At 26.3% G+C, this 21,785-nt stretch overlaps 2 protein-coding genes across 3 annotated transcripts; both read right to left on the reverse strand.

The window, feature by feature from the left end:
* Positions 1-9,439: 9,439 nt before the first annotated feature.
* LOC145838740 (uncharacterized) lies at positions 9,440-9,961 on the reverse strand. The gene has a single exon (XM_082946363.1). The coding sequence runs from the start codon at positions 9,959-9,961 to the stop codon at positions 9,440-9,442; it is 522 nt and encodes a 173-aa protein (XP_082802489.1).
* A 5,016-nt stretch (positions 9,962-14,977) lies between these two features.
* On the reverse strand, positions 14,978-20,902 carry LOC145838577 (SOSS complex subunit B1-like). Of its 2 annotated transcripts, XM_082946192.1 has the most exons (3): positions 20,837-20,902; positions 18,147-18,525; positions 14,978-15,254 (listed from the first exon to the last, which is right to left on the reverse strand). In XM_082946192.1, exons 2-3 carry the CDS (start codon positions 18,425-18,427, stop codon positions 15,113-15,115), a joined length of 423 nt encoding a protein of 140 aa, XP_082802318.1. In that variant the 5' UTR covers positions 18,428-18,525; positions 20,837-20,902; the 3' UTR covers positions 14,978-15,112. The 2 variants fall into 2 exon arrangements, with proteins under 2 accessions (XP_082802318.1, XP_082802319.1); XM_082946193.1 differs by lacking the exon at positions 20,837-20,902 and having other exon boundaries at positions 18,147-18,615.
* Between the last annotated feature and the right edge of the window lie 883 nt (positions 20,903-21,785).

Consider the following 21,785-nt stretch of genomic DNA (forward strand, 5'->3'; position numbering starts at 1 on the left):
TTTTAGAATATTTTTACTCGTATCGATATCAGTTTTTATTAATTTATAGGAATTATCATTAAGAAATATTAAAATAGAGTAGATGGTTATAAGATATAATCTTAAAGTTATGTTATAGTTAAACATAATAAAAAGTTTAAAAAAGGAACACAATCGGAAAAATTAAATTAATCTCCTACTTAATTTTGTTTAAACAAAAAATAAATAAAAGCTGTAAAAATTTTCTAGTTTTATTTTGTTAAAAAAATTATATTTTTTTTTGTAACTCCCTTTTCAATACAAAATTAAAATCTTAAGAGTTTTTGTTGTAAAAAAATATAGTAATAATACATCAAGCTAGTTTACATGAAAGTTTTTGCAATCTTATGACTTTATAATTAAAGAGAGCACAAAATCTTGCTTATATCTGTGTATGAAACTTAAGCAAACACTTGAAGTTCAAGTGTAATGAGTTGAGGCCAGCCTTATGACATCATAAAATGTTTGAGTGCATATCCTTATTTTTCTTTTTATATCCTTGAAGTATAAATTATATTAACAAAAATGCCGCAAAACTCATTTTAGAAATATATTTTGAAAGTTTTTTATTAAAGTCATTAAATTTTTAAAAGGAAATATAAAAAATCTAAAACGAAGAAAATTTTATTTCACTGATTAATTTGTTTATTTCGCTAAAAGCACTAATATTAACAAATAAAAACAAACTTAAAGGTTTAATATTTAAAAAAACTTGTAATGATGATAATATTAAGAGTTTGATAAATACTTAAAATTGTTATAATATATGAGAGTCATTGTCGCTAGGTTTTAAGTATAACAGCAACATATAAGACTATATACAAAAGAAAACTCATGAAACACCAACAAGTGTTTAAACTAAGTTTGTGCTTTCTTTATCTACAACTTTTAAATGTAGTTCAACAATACATATATAAACTTTTTTAGTTGCTTTATAATTATTCAATTCTTTAAAATCATGTTGCAAACACAGTTTATAGTTCTTTAGTTTATAAACACAACTACGTTTCGATTAAAAAAAGCTCAAAAATTTATTGTAAAATTCAAAAAAAAAATTTATTAGTTCATTTAAGTAGTTTGTTTAACAAGTTATTCGATTTAAATAAGTTTTATATCCAAATAAAAAACTTTAGATTTAAAGTTATTAACTGAAAAAAAAAAAAACAACAGAGTGTATGTTTAATTTTCAAATTGCATAAAACAAAGTATATACTTTAAATTTAACATCTGTTTTGCATGAGAACAATCAAAGTTTACAAAGTTTCAACAGATTGTTATAAAAAGTAAAAGATAAAACTTGGAAAAAATTATTCAGATAATCTTTAGGCTACGAAGGTTAAGTTAAATTAAAACATCTTAACACAATTACAGTAGAAAACATTTACACTATTAAGTGAATTTATCAAAAATATTTAACACGTTTTTCTTTTCATTCAGAAAAGTTAGAAATAAAATAATTAAAACTAGACACAGCAAAATTTTAAAACGCGTATCAAATAGCTATGTTGTTACACTATTCTTAAAATGCTACAACAAGCTCGATACACAAAAAAAAAGTTTTTAAACAAAAGTTAATAAACTATTAACTATTTCAAACCTACAATGCTTATTACTATGTTTAAAAGAAATATTTCTATTTTTTTCATTCGTATAATAGTTTTTCGATAGTTATATCAACACTTAACTATTTTTAATAGGTTTCAATAACTTAACTTAAATTCAAAGTATTTAAACAGCCGGTAACTTAAATAGTATACATTGTACGCTTTAACTTTATTATAAAAAAAACAAGCTACTATTACACCGATTGTTATACACGGTATTAAAGTTCAAGTACAGTGCTTCCTCGCTTATCCAAGGGTTTTTTTAGAGGAGTAGTTTTATTTCAACTAAAATCAACGCTTTACTTATAAATGTCTAACTTATTTCCAACAACAAAGCAAGCAGTTTATAGTAACGTGATAATTCTAAAAAAGTTAAACTTGATGTAATAGTTCATACTTTTCGTGCTATAAAAATATTGAACCGAGGGCTACTCAGAACATCAAACTTCAATTGCAATGAAACTGGGTTGTATTTAAGAATGTTGCCAGGACTTACTTAAGCATTAGTACACAATCGGCCGAATAAAAAAAAACAGAAGCACCAGAAAGTGTTTCACAACTTGTCCGATTCCGTGAGTGCTAAGAAACAAGAAAGTTATGTCACGCAAACCTCCATTCTTTCTTTTTTCAGAAAGAGTTCTAATACTTGTTTAATTGTTTGAGATGTAATTTGTTTTCGTTAAATCAACTATTTTAAAGCTGAAAAATTTTTGTTAGTTTTTTTTTGTCTGCTTTAATTATTTGCTTCGTTAAAGAAAATTAAAATAGATTAAATTAACAGATAATTAAGTGTACGTTTTATTATATGCATTGCATAAAATTAATCATGTGGATTTAAAAAAAAACAATATTTTTTTCATATCCGCCAAAAGACTAATCCGGCCTTATTTACAAAAAAAGCTTGCCCAACATGGCCGGGAAAGCGTGTAAGAACTGTATTAGATTTTTTACACCCACAATGATTTATACCAAAAAGTGTAGTATAAGTATTTATTTTATTCATAAGAGACAAATTACATCTAGTGGCAGATAACGTTTTATAGAATATAAACTATGTTTAAAAAAGTATTCAAAATACTAAACAACATTCTGTATGTGTAAAAAATTATTCAATTATTTTTGTTCAGTAATCAAATCATGTACCTGGTGTGTTGTTAATTGTCAAATTTTTATGTACGACTTACGTTAATAGTTTTTTTTTAATATCTAGCTTTACTTATAAGCTGAAAAGTGTTATTCAAGTGCTTAGGTATAATTTTAATTAAAAACAATATACACTATTTTAATCTTAAAGTTCTTAACTTTTTTAATTTCTTAAAATATATGATTAAAAAAAAGTATTGTAGTTATTATGTGTTTATAAAATAAAATGTAATCGTGTCGGTTTAGAAAAAAAACAGAACATGAAAGTATTATAGTATTTTTTTTTAACTACTTGTCGGTTATACAGACTCAGTTTATAATAGTTCTTATAAAAAGTTAATTTTTTCAAAAGATGTACTATACAATGGTCATATAATTTTCTTCTTTAATTTTCATAGTTTTTATTGATATTTTAGAAACTAAAATTTTCTATAGCCTAAATACGCTTTGTTACAACTTATTTTTTTGCTTTCTTTTTGGAGAACTATTATTTTTAAATTAAATAAATTAAGATGATGCTATATCCAGGTGACTTTGGAGTTTCTGAAACGAGAACTTTTACATTTAGAGAAATTTTTACCACGTACAAGCTGTCTATGCAATGCAAGTCGACAGTGAGCAACACAATATCTTGTTTTTTTGTTACCCTTCTACAACCTACTGTTTTTTTATGGCTCATTGTATTACCTTTCGTGGAACTAAAACACGCACAACGCTATTCAACTAACATTGCTGTGGTTATTTTGACTTTTCTGGCAGACTTTATTTTGACTACATATCTTTTGTCAAGTTTAACAAACACCCGTACTACTATGGTGACCAGAAACGAATTTTCCGAGCTGGAACTAATTGATGAGTGTAAAAGAAAGGAGTTTGAAGACATTATTGCGGGCAAAACCACTCTAAATATTACAAATGAGTTGGCAGTTTCAACTAAAAATCTCCATGATTTTTCAATCGTTTCGTAGTTCGAAAAAGAACTTCAATTGCATAAAATTTTATTTGAAACTCAAATTTAGATTTTCCTTTCAACTCATTTTTTTTAAATAGTTTGTAGTTGCATTTGTTTTTTTAGATAAAATTATTAGCTATTTTTGGGCATGATTTTTTTTTAGTTTAGTAACTTCATTAAATTAATTAATATTATGTTTGCAAATGTTGCTTGCTTTCTTTTATTACAGTTTTAGACTTGGACAAGTATTCAAAAAAAAAACGTATATTTTAAAATAGAAGGAAATTTGTTATTGTTAAAATTTTTATTGTTTTTTTTCTTATTAAAAGCATAAATTTACAGTACTTATCTTTATATTTTCATTTATAAAAGTTAAGTTCAGTTATTGTAAAAATCACTTTTTTAAAGTTCTTAAACAAATCTTAAAATAGTTTATTTAACTATTCAAATGTAAATTTGTTTTTACTGTTCAAGTTAAATTATTAAATAAAATAAAATTTACCTTTTTAGCACAAAACTCTTATTAAAAAATTTGTAAAAATATTTCAGCGTACTACATTTTACTTTGTTTAAAAAAGTTATAACTTATAATTCAAGTATTTACACGTTTGTTATTAGTGTTGTTTATCTTTTTTTAAAAGTCAATTTAAAGTTATATATATTTTAGTTCTTATGTTACTAAACAAGATCCATAGTACATTAAACACAAAATTCAGTTTTTTTTTTTCTTTTTTTCGTTTAACTGATTGTTTTATTGCTTAAGATTTAAATATCTAAATGATTAAAAAAAAATATGTGTAAAAGCTCGTAAGAAACTTTATAAGCATGCGGTGTACGACTTGATAACTGAAAGGTTCCTTTGTACACTAAGTCCTTAGATCAAACTTTTTGAGCGCTTTTTTTTATCGTTCAATAAACAATAAAATAAAAATCTGAGTTTTTATACTTTCTAAACTACTTTTTATCAGAGAAATATATTTAGAAAGTAAAAATTAAAAACTTTGTCTTTATTACCTTTCAAAAATAAAAATTCAAACTAACAAATCTTTGTCTGTTTAGTTTATAGGTTTAAAATTAAAAATTAAGTTTTAATGCGTTTCAGAAAGTTACTATCAATTTATATAAAAAGTTGTTTAAATTAAAATTAGTTTAACAAAATGAATTGGTTCGTTCACACAAAAAAAAACACTTAATATTTGAACTGTGCAAGTTAAATAATAAACATACAAAAAAAAGTTAAATTTACATTTTTTTTGTATGCTAACAATTCTTTAACAGCTTTATTACTTTTTCTTTTTATACAAATACTTTTCGTTTAAGGACTAGCATATAATAACTTCAAAAAAAACTTATTACTAAATATTAAAACTAGTTAGATATCTTTGTTGCAATTTGCATTGCATAAAATTAAAACATATAATCGTTTTAGTTTACTCTACAACCAACTACTACAGTTAATAGTGAATATAATCGAGTAATACCATTAATTTAAATAAAATTTGACTTTATAAGCGATTTATTAAAAAAAATCATAACAACACTGTTTAGTATCAAATATAACTAAAACAAATGAAAGTTAAAAAAAGTAGATGAAACTTGAACTATTCAAAAGTTCAATGTTAATTATCACTACAAAACTTTAATTTAATTTTCACTTTTGAATCGAGCTTTGTCCAAAAAACCTTTAGAAAAAAAAAGTTTGAATTTGGTAATTATGCATGAAAATGATAATAAAATAAACAATTTTATGGTAAACTTCTTAATTTGCTTAAAAACTTCAAGATAGTATTTTTTATAGCTTTTGATTTTTTTAATTTATTTTGCTTTAAAGTTAAAGATAAAGTTTATTAATAATACTAGTAGTAAAGTAATTTAAAGTTATATGAGATATTATCCTTAAACAGTATATTTTAAATCCTAGTTATCGAAACAACCAATGGCGAATAAAATTTACAATTATAACAAAAACTTGCATGGAACTCTAAAAAAATAGGTAATGCAGAAAGAATAGAAGAAAAAGAAGATGAACATGTGTGTTTAATCTTTTTGCAGTACTTATTTTTTCAGAAGTTCGTGAAACTGTGTCAATTGTTCAACACAGATAAACATGTGTCAGTTGAATAAAGTAAGTACTATGCAAATTGTTGTTTACTCCAACGAACTTGTTTCGTTAGGAACTTTATTGATAAACTATAAGTAATTAATTTTTTGGTATTTGAATAAACTTTACTAACATAATGCAATTACGAGTAAATTTTTTTATTTTTCAATTCCATTCTTCAATAACATTGCTCAAAAAAATTGTTGAAACTGACAACACTAAATGAAGATTTTCCGGTTGCTACACAAGTACGTAATAATAACTTATAAAAATCCGCATTTTTATGATAAACTCAAACAAAAAAAAAACAACTGAAACTTGAAACAGTTTACCCGAAACTTCGGAAATTCCGCAGAAAACTTCCTAGGACGCAAGAGCGTCATTGGGACTGTGAGAAATGGGCGGATGCGACAAGAACTGCAGGTGCAAGTGCGGCGGACCGGCCCGCATACTGCACCTGGACCCGAGGCACCCCGCCAACCCGAGAAACTTCCCCCTTCCTCCCACTTACCCGTGCAACCGCGCGGATTACCACGGCAACCGACGCAAGCTTCCCCCCATGCAGAAGACGGTGACCTGCAAAAGCACGACTCCCTTCTTCCAGCAGGCAATTCACAACTTCCAGGTTGATTTTCGGTTTTGATTTGTTACATCTTTCTGCTTTATTTCAAAGTTATAAGTTGTTTATTTAGCAAATAATAAAAAAAATCAGTGTTTTTTTTTTCAAATTTAAACTAAATGAAGTTAAGTTTTCATGATTATAATTGTAATACTCTGGTATAAACAATACTACGATATTTTCCTGAGTAATTGAGAATGGTATTTGTATTTTTTTCACCTTTGCTGTATTACATTATGTTTATAAAATTCCAGCTAAAAAAAGCTAAGATAAAAAAAAGTCAGTTGTAATTATTACCACATTTATTAAAAAAATAGCTCAACCGAAAGTTTATGACTAGAAATATGTTGAAAAAATCCATGAAGAAATTTTTTGGAGGAGAACAAATTAAAGAAATGAGCAGTTAAAAACACCATTTTTGTATAATACTGATAATAAAAACAGCTTTTCTAAAAGTTACTGAAGTAAACTTGATATCCACTATTCGTAGCAGCTAAACTTTATGACTTCGTGAAATTATTACATTACAATAGATATTGATTTTGAAATGTTCTACTGCAAGGTGTTATAAAATGTTTTCACTTTTAAAATAGTAGTTTTGTAACGCTATCTGCCCTGCGTTGTGATAATAGTTAATAAATTTACAAAATAACTAGTTGTAAACACTGACAAGTTTAAATTCAATGTCATCAACAAGAGTTTATAAATAAAACTGACCGTTGCTACAACAAGAATAGCATTTTGTACTAAAAATTCGTCGTTAAGCAAACGTCATAGTGCTTTAATAAATTTAAACTTGTCAGTGTTTACAACTAGTTATTTTGTAAATTTATTAACTATTATCACAACGCAGGGCAGATAGCGTTACAGTTTAAATAAGTTCTTAAAAAGTTAGTTTATTTATACTATTCATTTGTAACAACTGTTATAACTAAAAAAATATTGTTTTTAGTAACTTACAAAAAATATCAGGTAGCTTTTTATTTTATTTATATTTTTTCATTCAGGGCATTGAGAGAAACAAGACCTTCCACCGTCCTGCTGACGTAGCAACAAAACAGAAACTATGTAGGGAACGTCCCGCAAGATGCAACCCCCTGCCCAACTCCCGCGCTTTTTGCGAGCCGTACCGAACTGGCAAGGTCATCATCAACAAGCACCACATTGGAGGTTTGACATATACTTGACAAACAAAAAAAATAGAGAACATTTATATAAAGTTTTTATTTTTTTTGCACTTTTGAATTGGTTAGCTCGTAACTACTTTGAATAATTGGAAAACTAGCTAAAATTTAACTGATAAGAATATCAAGATAATTATAACAAAAAGTGAAGGAACGTTTTCAATTGACTTTGAATTGAAATTAGTAAAGCCTTCTTAGAGTTTTAAAGGAAAACAAGCAAAATGAAAATAAAATCATCGTATCAATTCTTCAAAACATAATTAAATATTTTTTTGGTGTTAAGGTTTAAAACTAATCTAAAAAACTGTCTTTATCTTATTACGAATAGTACCTTTAATTCTATTGTTTTTATATTTGATGAACTTTTTCAATGGAAACTTGTTTAGTATGAAAATTTATAGACCAGCTTAAATTTGCTTCACATTTTTAACAAAAAATACTTTAAAACTAATTAACTAGTTTAAGTTATGTATTTATTTTTACACAAAATTTTTTCTTATTTACAGTTGTTTTTTTTGGTAAAAGATGCATATTTTTTCCTTATCGTAATTTATAACTTTATCTATATGGCTAAATTGTAACTTATTCTCACAAAAACACCATTTTTTAACATTAAAGTAACAAAGTTATCAAAACTTAACAATATCAAACAGCTTTAGTCCGTTTAATTTTTAGAAAAATTGTAAAAGAAACGAGGAACTGTAAAACACAAGTTAATGAATTAAAATTAAAAGTTTAAAATTTTTTTCAGGCATGCAGGAGTGGTGCGAGCAGGACACGACTCCCGACGACGGCGGTTTCTTCCGCCGCGAATTCCTCAAAGTGCTCGAGCCCGTCGCCCAGCTCTGCGGCGCCACCACGTGTCACAAGCCCTTTGAAAAGTTCAGCCCGCACCCCGACCCGAACTTCGCGTCGCGCAAGAAGAGGGGTGACCCGCTGTACAACCACGACGACGACCCGCGGGTCGACCTGGCCGACCGCTGGAACCAGTTCGACGTCGTGCACCCGCAAAACGGCGACCCCCACACGGCCGCCCCCATATTCGCCGGCCCCGGCGACCTGCGCCACAAGCTGCGCAAGTGCGAGGACGAAGCCGAGGGCTTGTACGAGCGGTACGACAGGAACAGGACTAACAAGCGGGAGTACAGGGGGAAGAACCCTTACACGTTCATGCGGGGTTGGGACTGCGCCCACAAGCACGACATCCGGATCAGGGAGGCGGTGTCGGACGACTCGTTCGAAACCGAGCAGGACCTGGACTTCCACGGACAGCTGTTTCATTGAATTTTGTGTGATACCAATAAAGATATTGTTTTGCATCTTACAAAGAAGAAGTTGTCGAATTTTGTAAATGTAGACTTTTAAGATTTTATTAACTCATTGCAGGGATTTATGAAAGTATATATAACTTATACTTAGGTATACACAAAAATCTAGTTTAATGACACAGCTGTTAAGTTTTATTTCAATATATTTTATAAAGAAAGTCAACTTCGATTTTACTCTAATTAAAGAGATAACAAAATTTAAAAAATTCGTTTATTTTATTCTTAAAAACTAAAAACAGGCTTTACATCAAAAAATAAAAAGCAAATTCAAATTTAAATATTTTTCACAAAACAGTTTTAATGTTTGTTTTTATGAAACTTACGTAAAAAATGTTTTTAAACGTTCAACAAGTATCAATAACGTTTAAGTTGAGTTATAAATAGGTTACTAGTTAAAAACTCAGAATTTTTTTGTTGGCCATTTTATAATGTTAATATGTAATGTTTCAAAATTTTAAGTTGTTCACATACTACCAAACAAATAACAAAATTAAAACTCTTCTGCTACGAGTGCATGCCTGAAAAATATACAGAAGGGGGTTACTCCATCTTCCTCGTAATTTAGAAAACCCAGCGACGCTTTCTTGTTCATCGATTCGCCCACGTAAATTTCAAAGTCCTGCAAATTGTCGTACAAGTATTGCAGCGCTCTTTCCAACCCTCCTTCGAACTCTTCTCTTCCCTGCTCCATCTTATCTCTCGCAGCTTCCGTGAATCCCTTCATGGCGTCCTTGAAGTCCTCCAAACTAGTCTTCACGAAAGACTCGATGTTCTGCAGCCTCGGGCCGTCGACGATGTCAATCACTTTGCTCTCCTCCCCTTCGCCAATATCTACGTCCGATCCTGATCCTTCGGAAGGAGATTCTTCTTCTCCGAGAACGACTTCGGATTCCTCCTCCTTTTCAGCTCTCGACGACACTTTCCACAGGAGAGGCTGATCGGGGAGCGGTGAGATGTTGTACGCGTCGCTGGTCATCTCGTCACCGGTGATGACGCACTTGTATACGATCATGTTGTTATACTCTCTGTCGGTGAAATACTAAACTTGTTTAAGTATTACTAGAACAACGTAAATTTTATTATAATGGTATACAGTCTACTGGGAATAAGAAAGTGTTTATGTACTAATTACTAAGCGGAATAAGCTAAAAATATTTCAACTGAGTATTTTATCCGTTGTTTAGACAAAAAATAAAAAAATCAATGATTTTTTAATCAGTTTTAAAGTTATAGTTTTATATTCTCTAAAAAAAATCAGTACTAAAACTTTATAGTTTTTCAAGTGCTGTTTAAATTTGATTTTTTCTTTTTAGAAGTATGCTCTGACAACAATAACAAAAATGTACTATAATTTTAAACCTTTAGTATAAAATTTTTTTTTAGAAATTATAGCTTTATAATAAATAAAAAAAAGTTTTGTATCTAGCTATTTTCTCGTAAATTTACCAATAGTAATTTAGACGAAATTGTTTGGGTCAGTCAAAAAAAAAAAAAAAGAAAAAATACTTTTTATAACGTTTGCATAAGCTAAAATGAAAAGTACAGTCCTGTTTTCACTCTAACACGAACAAATAAAAGTTTTAAACGCACCATTGGGTCTTATAATGGTCATATATTAAGTCATTACATACGTAGCACATTACACTTTCCATACATCAAACAGCACTGAATAATGCTTAGTCTATGTAAATTTTTTTTTAAGTCAACAGTTATTTTTTTATAAATTTAAACTTATTAGGTTTGATTTATATTAAAAAACACATTTAGAGCTTGTTTAAAAACAATGAATAAACTATATTTAAATAAGCTTTAAACAAAAGCAACAGTAAAAGTTTAATCACAGTAAACATCATTAACTTTTACAAGTAAAATTTGTAAATTTATGTAAACAAAAACGAAACTTTTAAATATCATTTAGTTTTACTTATAGTTAAAAAACAATAAAAAAACATTATTATTATATATTAAAACTGTATCTTTTTCATAAAAAAAATATCTGAAATAAAGTGGCTTTTCTAAAAATATGTTTTATTTAACTAAAAACATTAAATAAAGTACTTCAACTTATCATTTACGATAACTTTTCTTACTTTCACCTTAAAATTTGTAAGAGTTAACACGTAAAGATGTTGTAACGTGGATATTAAAAGATAAAGTATGAAACCATAAAGACTTTAAGTAAATTTGAACTTGTTGACGACTTAATGATTAAATTTTTTTTTGCATCTTTTGCACTTGTTAAAAACACATTTACAAAAAATTTTCAACAAAGTAAATGTAAAAACATTTAACTTTGTACGAACACCTTAGTTTATTCAAAATCAACGACTTTTGTATGATGGTATTTTCAATAACAAAAAAATATTTTTGAATTGTCTTAGTTAAAAAAAACAAGAGATTATATGTCTTAAATATTTTTTTTGAAATATTAATGATAGTTTTGTGGTTTTTCATAATTATTTAAAATAAAGAATAACAAAACTTTGTAAGTTTCACTGAAGTTATTACTTGTATTCTACGCATGTTGAAAACGGTTCATATAAGTGCACAAAGTACGTAGCTTAAAACAAAGTTCTACAATAGTGTTTAACATGCTTAGTTGTGATTTAATGAAAAAATAGTTATTATAAATTAAATTAATAGTTTAATACATCAAAAAAATTGTTAGCTACTAAAACAGAAATTTATTAGAAAATTTTTATTAAATAAGTTGATTAACAAAAAAAGCTCCTAAAATCTAATTTCTCGTTACGATTCCAAAAACGAATAGCTTTTACTTATCAAAAATACAACATTGCAATCAAACTGACATACTTCAACAATAAAAGCAAATATTCGTAAATATTTAACACGAATGTCATCCTTGAACACACTTGCTCTTCACATCAGATCATCTCTACTACATAGGAGAGACATTAAGACAAGTTTTCTGAGGACGATAGTGGAACTGACAGACACAGCTCGATATTTAATAACCTGTTTAATTGCAAACATTTCCAGAACTTAGAAATTGTTCAAAAATTATAAAAATCATTTAACAGTTCACAAAACTCTTAGAAGTTAAAATGTGTTTTGTAAGTGATATTTGTTTTGTGTAGGTTTTTAAGAAACAATTATTATTCAATGTAACCTAGTGTGGACAGAATATATTTTCCAGTGTTTATTTTTTATAGTATGCACAGCTTTTGAATAAGTCTAAACAATAAAAAATTAGAATAATTAAGAAAGTACGTTAAAAACAAGTAGAAACTGTAATAGTTGTTTATAAAACTTGTACGTGATGAACGGTGCAATTTGTTTGAGAATGGAGATTTATTACTAAAGGTGTTTTTACTAATGTAAATATGCTGAAGTTTAACATTTTCACAAAAAATTAATTTTTTAAGTTAACAATCAAATGTATTGAAAAATTTTTGAAGTACTTTATGTTGAAATTCTTTACTAAGCAAGCAAAATCATGTTCACAAGAATTGCTAAATCACCATAAAATTAAATTAAAACTAGTAGCAATTGTACTAAACTCATAAAAAATAAGAAAAATTAAAGAGAACAAACTGATAAGCATTAAGATTTTACGGAATATATGTTTTTGTGAAATGCAGATTTTAAATTCTAGAAGTAAAACAATTTTTTAGATAAATATATTTGAATTGGTGTTACTAAAAAATACTTAATAGACTTATTTTTGAAAATAGCAGCAAAAATAAATAAACTTTGGCAGAATTTAATCATTTAGTACTAGAATTAAATAAACTTTTTTCAGAACTTTTAATGATTTTCATTTAAAAACTTTTATTTGTATAAATAATTTTAGTTTAAAGATACGGAACAAATTAGCTTTTTTATTTGTAGTTTCTTGCGTTCATTTTATTTAGTAGGTGTACTTTTGTTACATTTGTTTACTACTTTATAGCAACAAATTATACTTACTTTACTTTTTGCTTTAATAAGCTTAAGTAAAAAATTGATTTAAATATTCCCCTTTTATTTTCTACAAACCAAGACATTGTCTGGTAACAATTGGTTTTTAGTCTCTTGAAATAAAAAACTAAAAGTATATGCATTGCCAACAGTTATGTTGCCCATCGAATAATAAGGCGTAAATGAACTACCATTGGTATCAGGAAAGCAGAGACCCAATAAAAAAACTTGAGTTAACTTCAAGTCCTAATTATAGAAAAAAAGATATAAAGGACCAAAAGAATTCCTAGCTACATAACACATTGTTAATGCCTATAAATTCAGTTTATATGAAGTCTCATAACAAGTCATAAAATTTAATTAATCTAGATGATCAACTTAATAAAAAAAAGCTTGAAAATGCGCAACTACTAGTTTTAATTTACGCCACAATACAGCGTATACAAGATTATTGATTATAGAGCAGGGTTTTCAAACTTTTTTCTCAAGGCCAACTTTAAACAAATAAAAAAAGTTATGACGTCGTCTAAGTTCCACAGCTAAAAAAATTGTTTACAACAGGGTTGCCACAGATCATGCTGAGAAAAATTTCTGAACTTTTTAATAAAATTTTCCTGACTTTTTTAAATCAAACTCTTAATTTAAACTTATTCTAAAATACATAATCTAACACTTGAAACTATACAAAGCTTTCAATTTAATTTCAATACAGGTTAAAACAGGAATTTTTTTTTGCTGAATTCAATCATCAAATTTTCATTACATCACTTGAACCATCTGTGTATTATTGATGTGTTCGACTTAAATAGCTCTATCAGCAAAATACTTGTATTATTACCTTATAAACACAGCTTGTCTTATAAAGATTTTTAGAATTTCTTAATGTAAATATATCGAAATAAACGAAACGACATATAAGGAGCTACGACAATTGCCACTGATTTTTAAAAGTACACGTTTTAGAGTCTATTTTAGTTTTAATTTAGATCTTAAGTGAAAAACAGTGTAAAATAGCATAACAACAGTGAAAAGATACTATAAAGCTACTTTAAATTATTTCAAAAAAAAATTGATCACAAATTTTTTTTTATCCATATGATAGTGTTTTATGAGTCAAATAAAAATTTTACTACTTAAAATTAAAAATTGTTTTAAAATACTAGGTTTTTTAGTGATTTTTGTCTAAAATTCCATTTTTTTTTAAATTTCTCAAATTCCAGGTTCTGTGGCAACCTTGTTACAATAGAAAACAACAATTTGCTCTTTTCTTTGTCTAAAATGCCTGCAGTTTAGTTTTGAAATATATCGATATTACTTATTATTAAGTAGATATAACTGGACTAACAGATGATGAAATTCGCAAGAAATTACTAGGATTAGAACTGTTTTGTTGAGAAAGGAGAATGAGACATGATAAGATGAGACTAAGCTATGTTTATGTAAATAACATATAACACTTACAATACTAGTTATTTAATACATTGTAATTTTTCAGTCAATCTGACTACTTAATTTTATAACAAATTTTAACTTTACTTTGACTACAATTTTCAACAAACTGCTCAAAAATTTATAATTACTTTGAGTTTTGAAATAGAATTTCTTCTTGAAAACTAAAAATGTTGAAGCGATAACATTCAAGAAAAACGTCAATAAGTTGTAAAAAAGAAATATTAAATATTTATTTTAGCATGGAACAACTGTTTAACACATTAATAAAAAATAACAGTGGAATAAAAAAACTTTTAAGTTTGAGGTATTAGAAATACATTATAAAAATTGTACTTATACAGTTTCAAAAGTTTTAAATTTGGTCAAAAACTAAAAAAGAAAATTCAGGTAGGCACAGAAGCACACAATGAGAGTTTTAAATGTTCTTAAAGAGGTAAGAAAACTTACTGCTTATTGAACAAAACATATTTTATTGTAGATAAAAGTCAACTCATTTATATTTGTTTTTTTAAATCTAAGTTTTAACATAACGATACAAAAGAAAGTAAATTTTCTTTGTAAACTGATTAATTCTTTAAAAGACTTTGAGAACTTATATGGTTTAAAAATTTATAAACAACTACTTTTATCTGAAAATTACTCATGAAAATAGATAGGAATTTTTTGAAACAACAAATATTACTTAACAGTGTAAGTTCAAAATTAACAAAATACCGACAATAAAAATTTCCTACGAGTTCCAAATATATCAACTGGTTCTGCTGACCGTGCTTTTGAAGGGAGTTTTATTTTAGGTGCTTCCTCCTCTATCTCTCTTCTGCTTGTCCCATTCTGCCTGCCATTTGATCCATTCCGGGTTGGGGTGACTGAAGTCGCGATCTCCGTACTGCATCGTGAACGATCCCACCTTGGTTATGCTGCCGTTCAAGCTCCTGTGTTCAGTTTGTGCTTTACAAAATTTTGCATATAAAACAACATAGTAGTTGTGAAAGAAGTGAAAATAAGAAGATTTGCACTAAATAGTGGGGCTACAATAATAGAAGCAGTATAGGTAATGTATTAGAAAGTTGTTTTAATACTTTAAAAACATAAGTTTATCATTACATAAAGACTACGTTATCAAATATATACATATTTATTTAAAGATAAACAACTGTTGTTGAAATTTGAATAGTATAGGGCATTTATAGCCAAAAATTACTATTGGGGCGTATACAAAAGCTTGTTGTATAAACTATCAGTCAGTTTTCATCAATAATTAAATCAATTATTGAAGTTGATTACTTATATTACTTATATTAGAAGTTGACAAGAAAGAAAAAATCATTATAAGATTAATCAAAGGTTGAGTCTTTCTATGTTATGTATTTTTTGGCCAAATATATTAATGAAGCATTTTACTTTTTATCACTACTTGATTTAATGCTTTATGTTGTATATCCATATATACAGATTCGAATTGAAAATGTAAGAAATAGAAGTTATTCAGGACTTTCTTTTAAGACCCAAGCTAAACAAGTCTGTTGGAAGATAGCTAGATATTTTAAAGTACTAAATTATTCCAACTAACAGTGCTTCTTTACGTTATGTTTTTCAGTTTCATTCTAAAATGTTTAAGTATTATAAGAGGCAATATATATTTCAAGAAATTATTTTTGGCATACGTTTTATGATGAAAAATGCAAATACATAGATTTTAAACATTTAAAAAAATTAACAGTATAAGTATTAACAGTATAAGTATTAACATTATAAGTAGTAGTTTATTTTAGTAAGAAGTAGTATTTTAAGAAGCTTAAGTTATTTTCAAAAATTACGTATAGATATATGTTTTAAAATAATAATTACAAACTCATAAAATTAAAAAAATTCAATTAATTGTATTTTAAATATATTTTAGTAAACATAAAAAAACACTAAGCATTAGTTTACAAAAAGGTAAGAAAATCAAAAAACTTTAACAATTTATATGCTCTGTACATGTGGATTTAACAAAATAGTAGTACTACATAATATAATACATTGCATAATAACAGATCATTAATGATAAGATTTAAAACAAACAAAATTATAAAAAATATATAGTAAGCTTATCATAAAAAAGCAATAGATTAACACAAAATTAACAGTATATACTTTTTTTCTAAGGCTGCTAGCGTAATAAATTTAAACAAATAGTATACGCATCTTTAAGCGTATCATAAATAATAGAGATGCTTTATTATCAATATTTACTTTGCTTTATCTAGTGCATCTTATTACTTTTTAATCTTTGTACTAGTACTTTAAATTGTATTCGAATTATTTTATTCTACTTTAAACCTGTGTACTTTTAATTTTGTCTTCTACATAAATATTTTATTTCTAGATATACATATTTATTTTTAGACAGGGTCGGAGCGTGTGATCAATTAAAATATAAATACACCTTTTGTTTTAATAAACTAATAAATTTTCAAAATGTATTTGTATTTCAACTTAATGTCTTAAAAATAGATTTCTTGAATGTTTGTTACACAGTTACGCAAACAATTTAATATCTTTTTCTATCTTATAATTAATAACTATTGAGTATATTTAATCTATATATATTTGTGATAAAAACGTCATCACCTTTCAAATGTTTACAATTATGAAGGGTTTGAACTTGCTTTATATTTCAAGTACTATCTGGTCTTACAACATCATACTTGTAATAAAAAGTATGCACTAACTGAATTTATGACTTATAAATTTTTCATAATATACTTGAACGTGATTCTTCCTTAACATTAAAATCTTATTAGGACTTTCTTGTTATTTACTGCTTAAAATTTTAGCAAGGTAACTTATTGTCATTTATTTTTTTTATCAGAAAAACATCAAGATGCACATTAGTAAAATCTACTTCAAACCAGCTTGTTGTATAGAAAGTTGAACAAAAAATCGTTTTTGTGATGGTCGCAATATTTATCATTGCTGAAAATCTCAACTGCATCTTTCATGACCACCCTACTGGGCAGTGCATAGTTTACTTAAGTTTAAAGAAAGTAAGCCAAAAAAAAGTTGAGTTAGTGTCAGGATAACACCTTTACTATAATTAAAATAAACAATACCATATTTAAGAAAATAGTTAAAAAGAATAGCTATATTTAAGTTTTTCATGTGTATGCATTAAGTTTTTGCAAACCAGTTTCAACAAAGTTTAAATTTTGAGTAAAACTTAAAATCAAAATAGAAGAAAACTGGTTGCATTTAGACTCACACAACTTCTGAAATTATTAAAGAGTAAAAAAGCTAGCTAGTTTTAGAAAGTAGAACTTCACTACTTCAAAATTTCTATATATTAGATTATGTAGTCAATAAAACAATGTTTTGCTTCCGCTTTTGAGCCCATTGTTTGTGGTGATAGTAAAAACTAAATTAAGGCCATAGGGGAGGTAAAACACTTTTTTTTTACAAAAATGAAGTTTGGTTTTTATATGAAAGCTTAAATACAAACTACAAGCCAGTTTTTATAGAATTCAAAATTATCATTTAAGTTTTGAGATATTTTACTTTTTGTAAAAAGTTTCCGATACAAACGTATGGACCACAAATACTTGGGGTCAATTTTCTTGGAAATTTTAAGAATTAATAAAAATTTATCTCCTCCTTCATTTTTCAAGCAATCTGTTCAAAAATCCAGCTTTTTTAGCCTAGATTATCAACTTCCAGGTATTTCTAGGAACTTTTTTTGCAAACCCTGTTGTTTACTTTTTTTTCAATGGAACAAACAAACTTACCCATTAGCAATAGAAATTGAATAATTATTTATATTCTTAGAAGTAATTTAGTTTGCTTACTTGTATATTGTCAGTCTATCCCATTGCAGCTTTGAATAACAATCTTGCATCAGCAAAATATCCCCTGGATTAATCAGGTCGCAGTAATCACCCCACACTGTAATGTCAACTTGGCCAGTTTTGTCTCCAACTTTGAAACTTCTAACTAGACCTCCATTGGCAGTGGTCCGAGCAACATTTCTAGGTGCAATTACAATGACATGGAGGTTAAAACGATTCATGCCTGGACAGAGGTCTTGGATCCAGGTGGCCTTCCTTAAATCTTCTTGTGTGATGACCATTATTTATTTGGGAACCTTTGTTGCAAGTACTTTTTTGATGTGATGCTTATTGTGTACAGGGCGTAAGTCCAAGATACTACTACCATTAACACCAAAACCTGTAAAACTTATTTGTTAAAAAGGGTTTACAGTTTTAATAAAGGTTAAATATAACTTTTACCTTTTGAACTACTTTATTTTTGAACTTTAAAAAATAATATTAATAAAAATATTAAACCTTAAATTGCTTTTGTAATTTATAAAAAAGCTAAAAAACACTAAAAAAATTCTTAAAGGTATTTAACTAAAAAGCTTAAAGCACAACACATAAATGTTATCAAAAAAAATCAAACAACTAATTAAACACCATGATAAATAGTTGAAAAATATTTTGTACAAACACTTTTTGTATTTGAAACACTAGCTAAACATAATATTTACAATTTTTAAATATGGTAAGTATGTAGTTATTATAACTTATAATGCAACTACTTAATTACTTTTTTTTTACCACTACCATGTATGGAACTTTTCCTTTATAAAAGTACATATTTATAAAAACCTTTTCTTTATTAAAACTTAAAAAATACATATAACTTTCTATTGATGCTTAGCTAAAAAGCAGAATAAAAAACTATTAATTTGAAAAAGAGATGTTTTTGCAAAGATTTCTAATTTGATTTTAAATTACAGTTATAAAAGAAACCTAAAAATGACTTGACTAATTTATTAGAATTTTTTATTATTTTAGCCATGATTTTCTGAGATTAAAGTAATTCTGACTTTATCAACAATTTCTTTGGTTGGACACTTACAATTAAAATGTTAACATTATAAAAGGCTTTGAATTAAGGGTATGAGGTGAATGGCACATTTTAGATGTTGATTTTATTTGAATATCCTTTAACTAAACTTTAACTAGCAAACAGTTGTTATTTACCGGTTCTTATAATTCAATAGATTTCCTATGGAAGAGAAAACTTAGAAAGGCATAAAAGGATTAGTTCATTATAAGTATATGTTATCCTCAAGTTTTAGGCAATCTTCTAAAACTTTCACAATTTAATATATACTTAATAATAAAAAATCCTATTGTAAAATATTTTTAAACTTGAGTAAAAATATCTTTTACTTAAAGAAACATTGTCTTTTTCTTGTTTTTTGGTCATAAAATTTTATTTATTTTTGCTTTTTAAATTGTTACAATAGAATTTTTTTTAATGAAAAAAACTTATTCTAAAAATTTGAGGTCAATAGCTTAAAATGAAGGATAAGATATATTTTTAGTGTTTTTTTAAACTATTAATGTAACTATTGTAACTATTAATGAAATTGAAAGTGAAAAAAATGCGGTCCATTGTTTGTATCAGATATTTTTAACAAAATGGCTATATTTAATAATTTTAATCAACTTTTTTTTTGTTCTACAAAATGTAAATTATAGTTTTTTTAAACAAGATTAAAGTTAACATAAGAGTCAACATTTATTTTTGTAAAATTAAATGCTCTTACCCTACATAACCTTAAACTAATTTTTGATACTACTAAATTAAGTAATAAAAAAAAATAGAAGTGCTTGATTTTTTCTAAAAAAATTAATACTAGTTTGAAATTACTTTAATTAAAACAACTTCAAAAAAACTTTTTAACAAAACCATATTTAAATTTTAGTGTTTTAAAGGAAGAAGCACACTTAACCAAAGTTGTAAAAATTTAATGTTATAATGCAAATAGTTATTTCTATACAAAACAATGTTAATACCATTACAATAAAATGTTTTAAGCTCTAAAAATAAAAAAAACTAACAATACTAACAAACTTAAGAAAGTTTTGGAATATAATTAGACAAAATTGTAAAAGAAACATGTTCAAAAATAAAAATTAAAAAAAAAACATAGAATTTCCTGTAGTAGTTAGCACAAAAAAATTACTTGTATTTTAGTGCTATAAACTATAATATTCTTTATAATTAACATTTTTATCTAGTTTGGAGTGTTTTGTAAAATTGAAAAAAGGTTTAAATTAATTAAGTAAAATAAATTATTAAAAGAATCAGTTTTTATATTGTAAAAAACACTAATAAATCAGAAGTAGTTTAAAAGTTAGTACATTATCATGAGCTGTAAAAAAAAGATCGTTTTATATATATTATTAAAAACTAAACGTTTTTTAATACCTAAAAAAACAATATTTAGATAAGTTTTTTTATGAAACTACACTTTTATGATTTGTTTTCATTACATGAATACAATGAATTTCATTACATTTTATGATATGTTTTCATTGCATGAAACTACTTTACTACTACATGCATAAGTTTTCTTGTAAAAATGATTTATCACAAATATACTACTATTTAATCAAAAATAACTTATTTTGAATTTAGTAATCTAGGAACCATGCACCTCTAAACAAAAAAAAAAACTTACAAAATTCAAGAACTTGTCAACAGTCTCTTTACTTGTTTTCATAGTAGAAAACTATCTAAAACAAAGCTAAAAATTATTTGTTGTAGATGTTAAAAATATTTAAAACGGAGTTGAAAAAATTTATGATCAAACTACAGTTTACTTAACAAGTTCTTCATTCAAAAATTTGAATAAGAAATTTGGTTATATAATACTTAAACAAAATAGAATTTTTAATAACTTATTAAATTGACCTTTAGGTTCTTCTATTACAACAAGACTTTTAACTAGTGTTTTTTATTGAACATATAATGTTTTGTTACAATAGAGCTCCACAGGGTGTGAATTAAAAAAAAAAGTAGATTGAATTAAAAACACTAGTTGAAAATATTGTTGTATATTTGCTCTCCTATTCCTAACTTTTGATATTATTAACATTGAGATAGATACCTATTTTATAGGTTCAACAAAAAGTCAATAAAACTATTTGAGGTATTTAGTTATTTTTAGAGTACTACTACAAGTTTCAAAAACTATAACAAATTTTAACCACTTATAAAAGTAACTTCATCTTTGAACTATTTTTTAAACAGTTTAACAACTACAAAAATAAAAAAGCTACATTCAAGACTGTTCAAAATATTTATTTTAAAAATTTATGGGTTTTCTTTAACACATCCAATTTCAACTACACACCTAACTGTAACAGTGTTTAAATCAAAGGTATAGATAGTATTTCATGGCTGTATTGTTAATAAGTACTAATTATAATTGATTGTAGATTTGGCAGTTTAGGTTAACAATAAACCTAACTTTTAATATTTCAAGAAAATGTTGTAATTTAAAGTAATGGTATTTTATAATTGAACTATGAATAAAACTTAAAGGATTAAACATAAGCAAAAGTTATTCCAAACCTAATCTATCTTTAAGTAATTTCTTATTAGCGAAAAATTGCATAGAAAAACAG

This window comes from Thalia democratica, chromosome 6, assembly GCF_965202585.1.
Source record: "Thalia democratica chromosome 6, ktThaDemo2.hap1.1, whole genome shotgun sequence".
NCBI classification, from domain to species: domain Eukaryota; kingdom Metazoa; phylum Chordata; class Thaliacea; order Salpida; family Salpidae; genus Thalia; species Thalia democratica.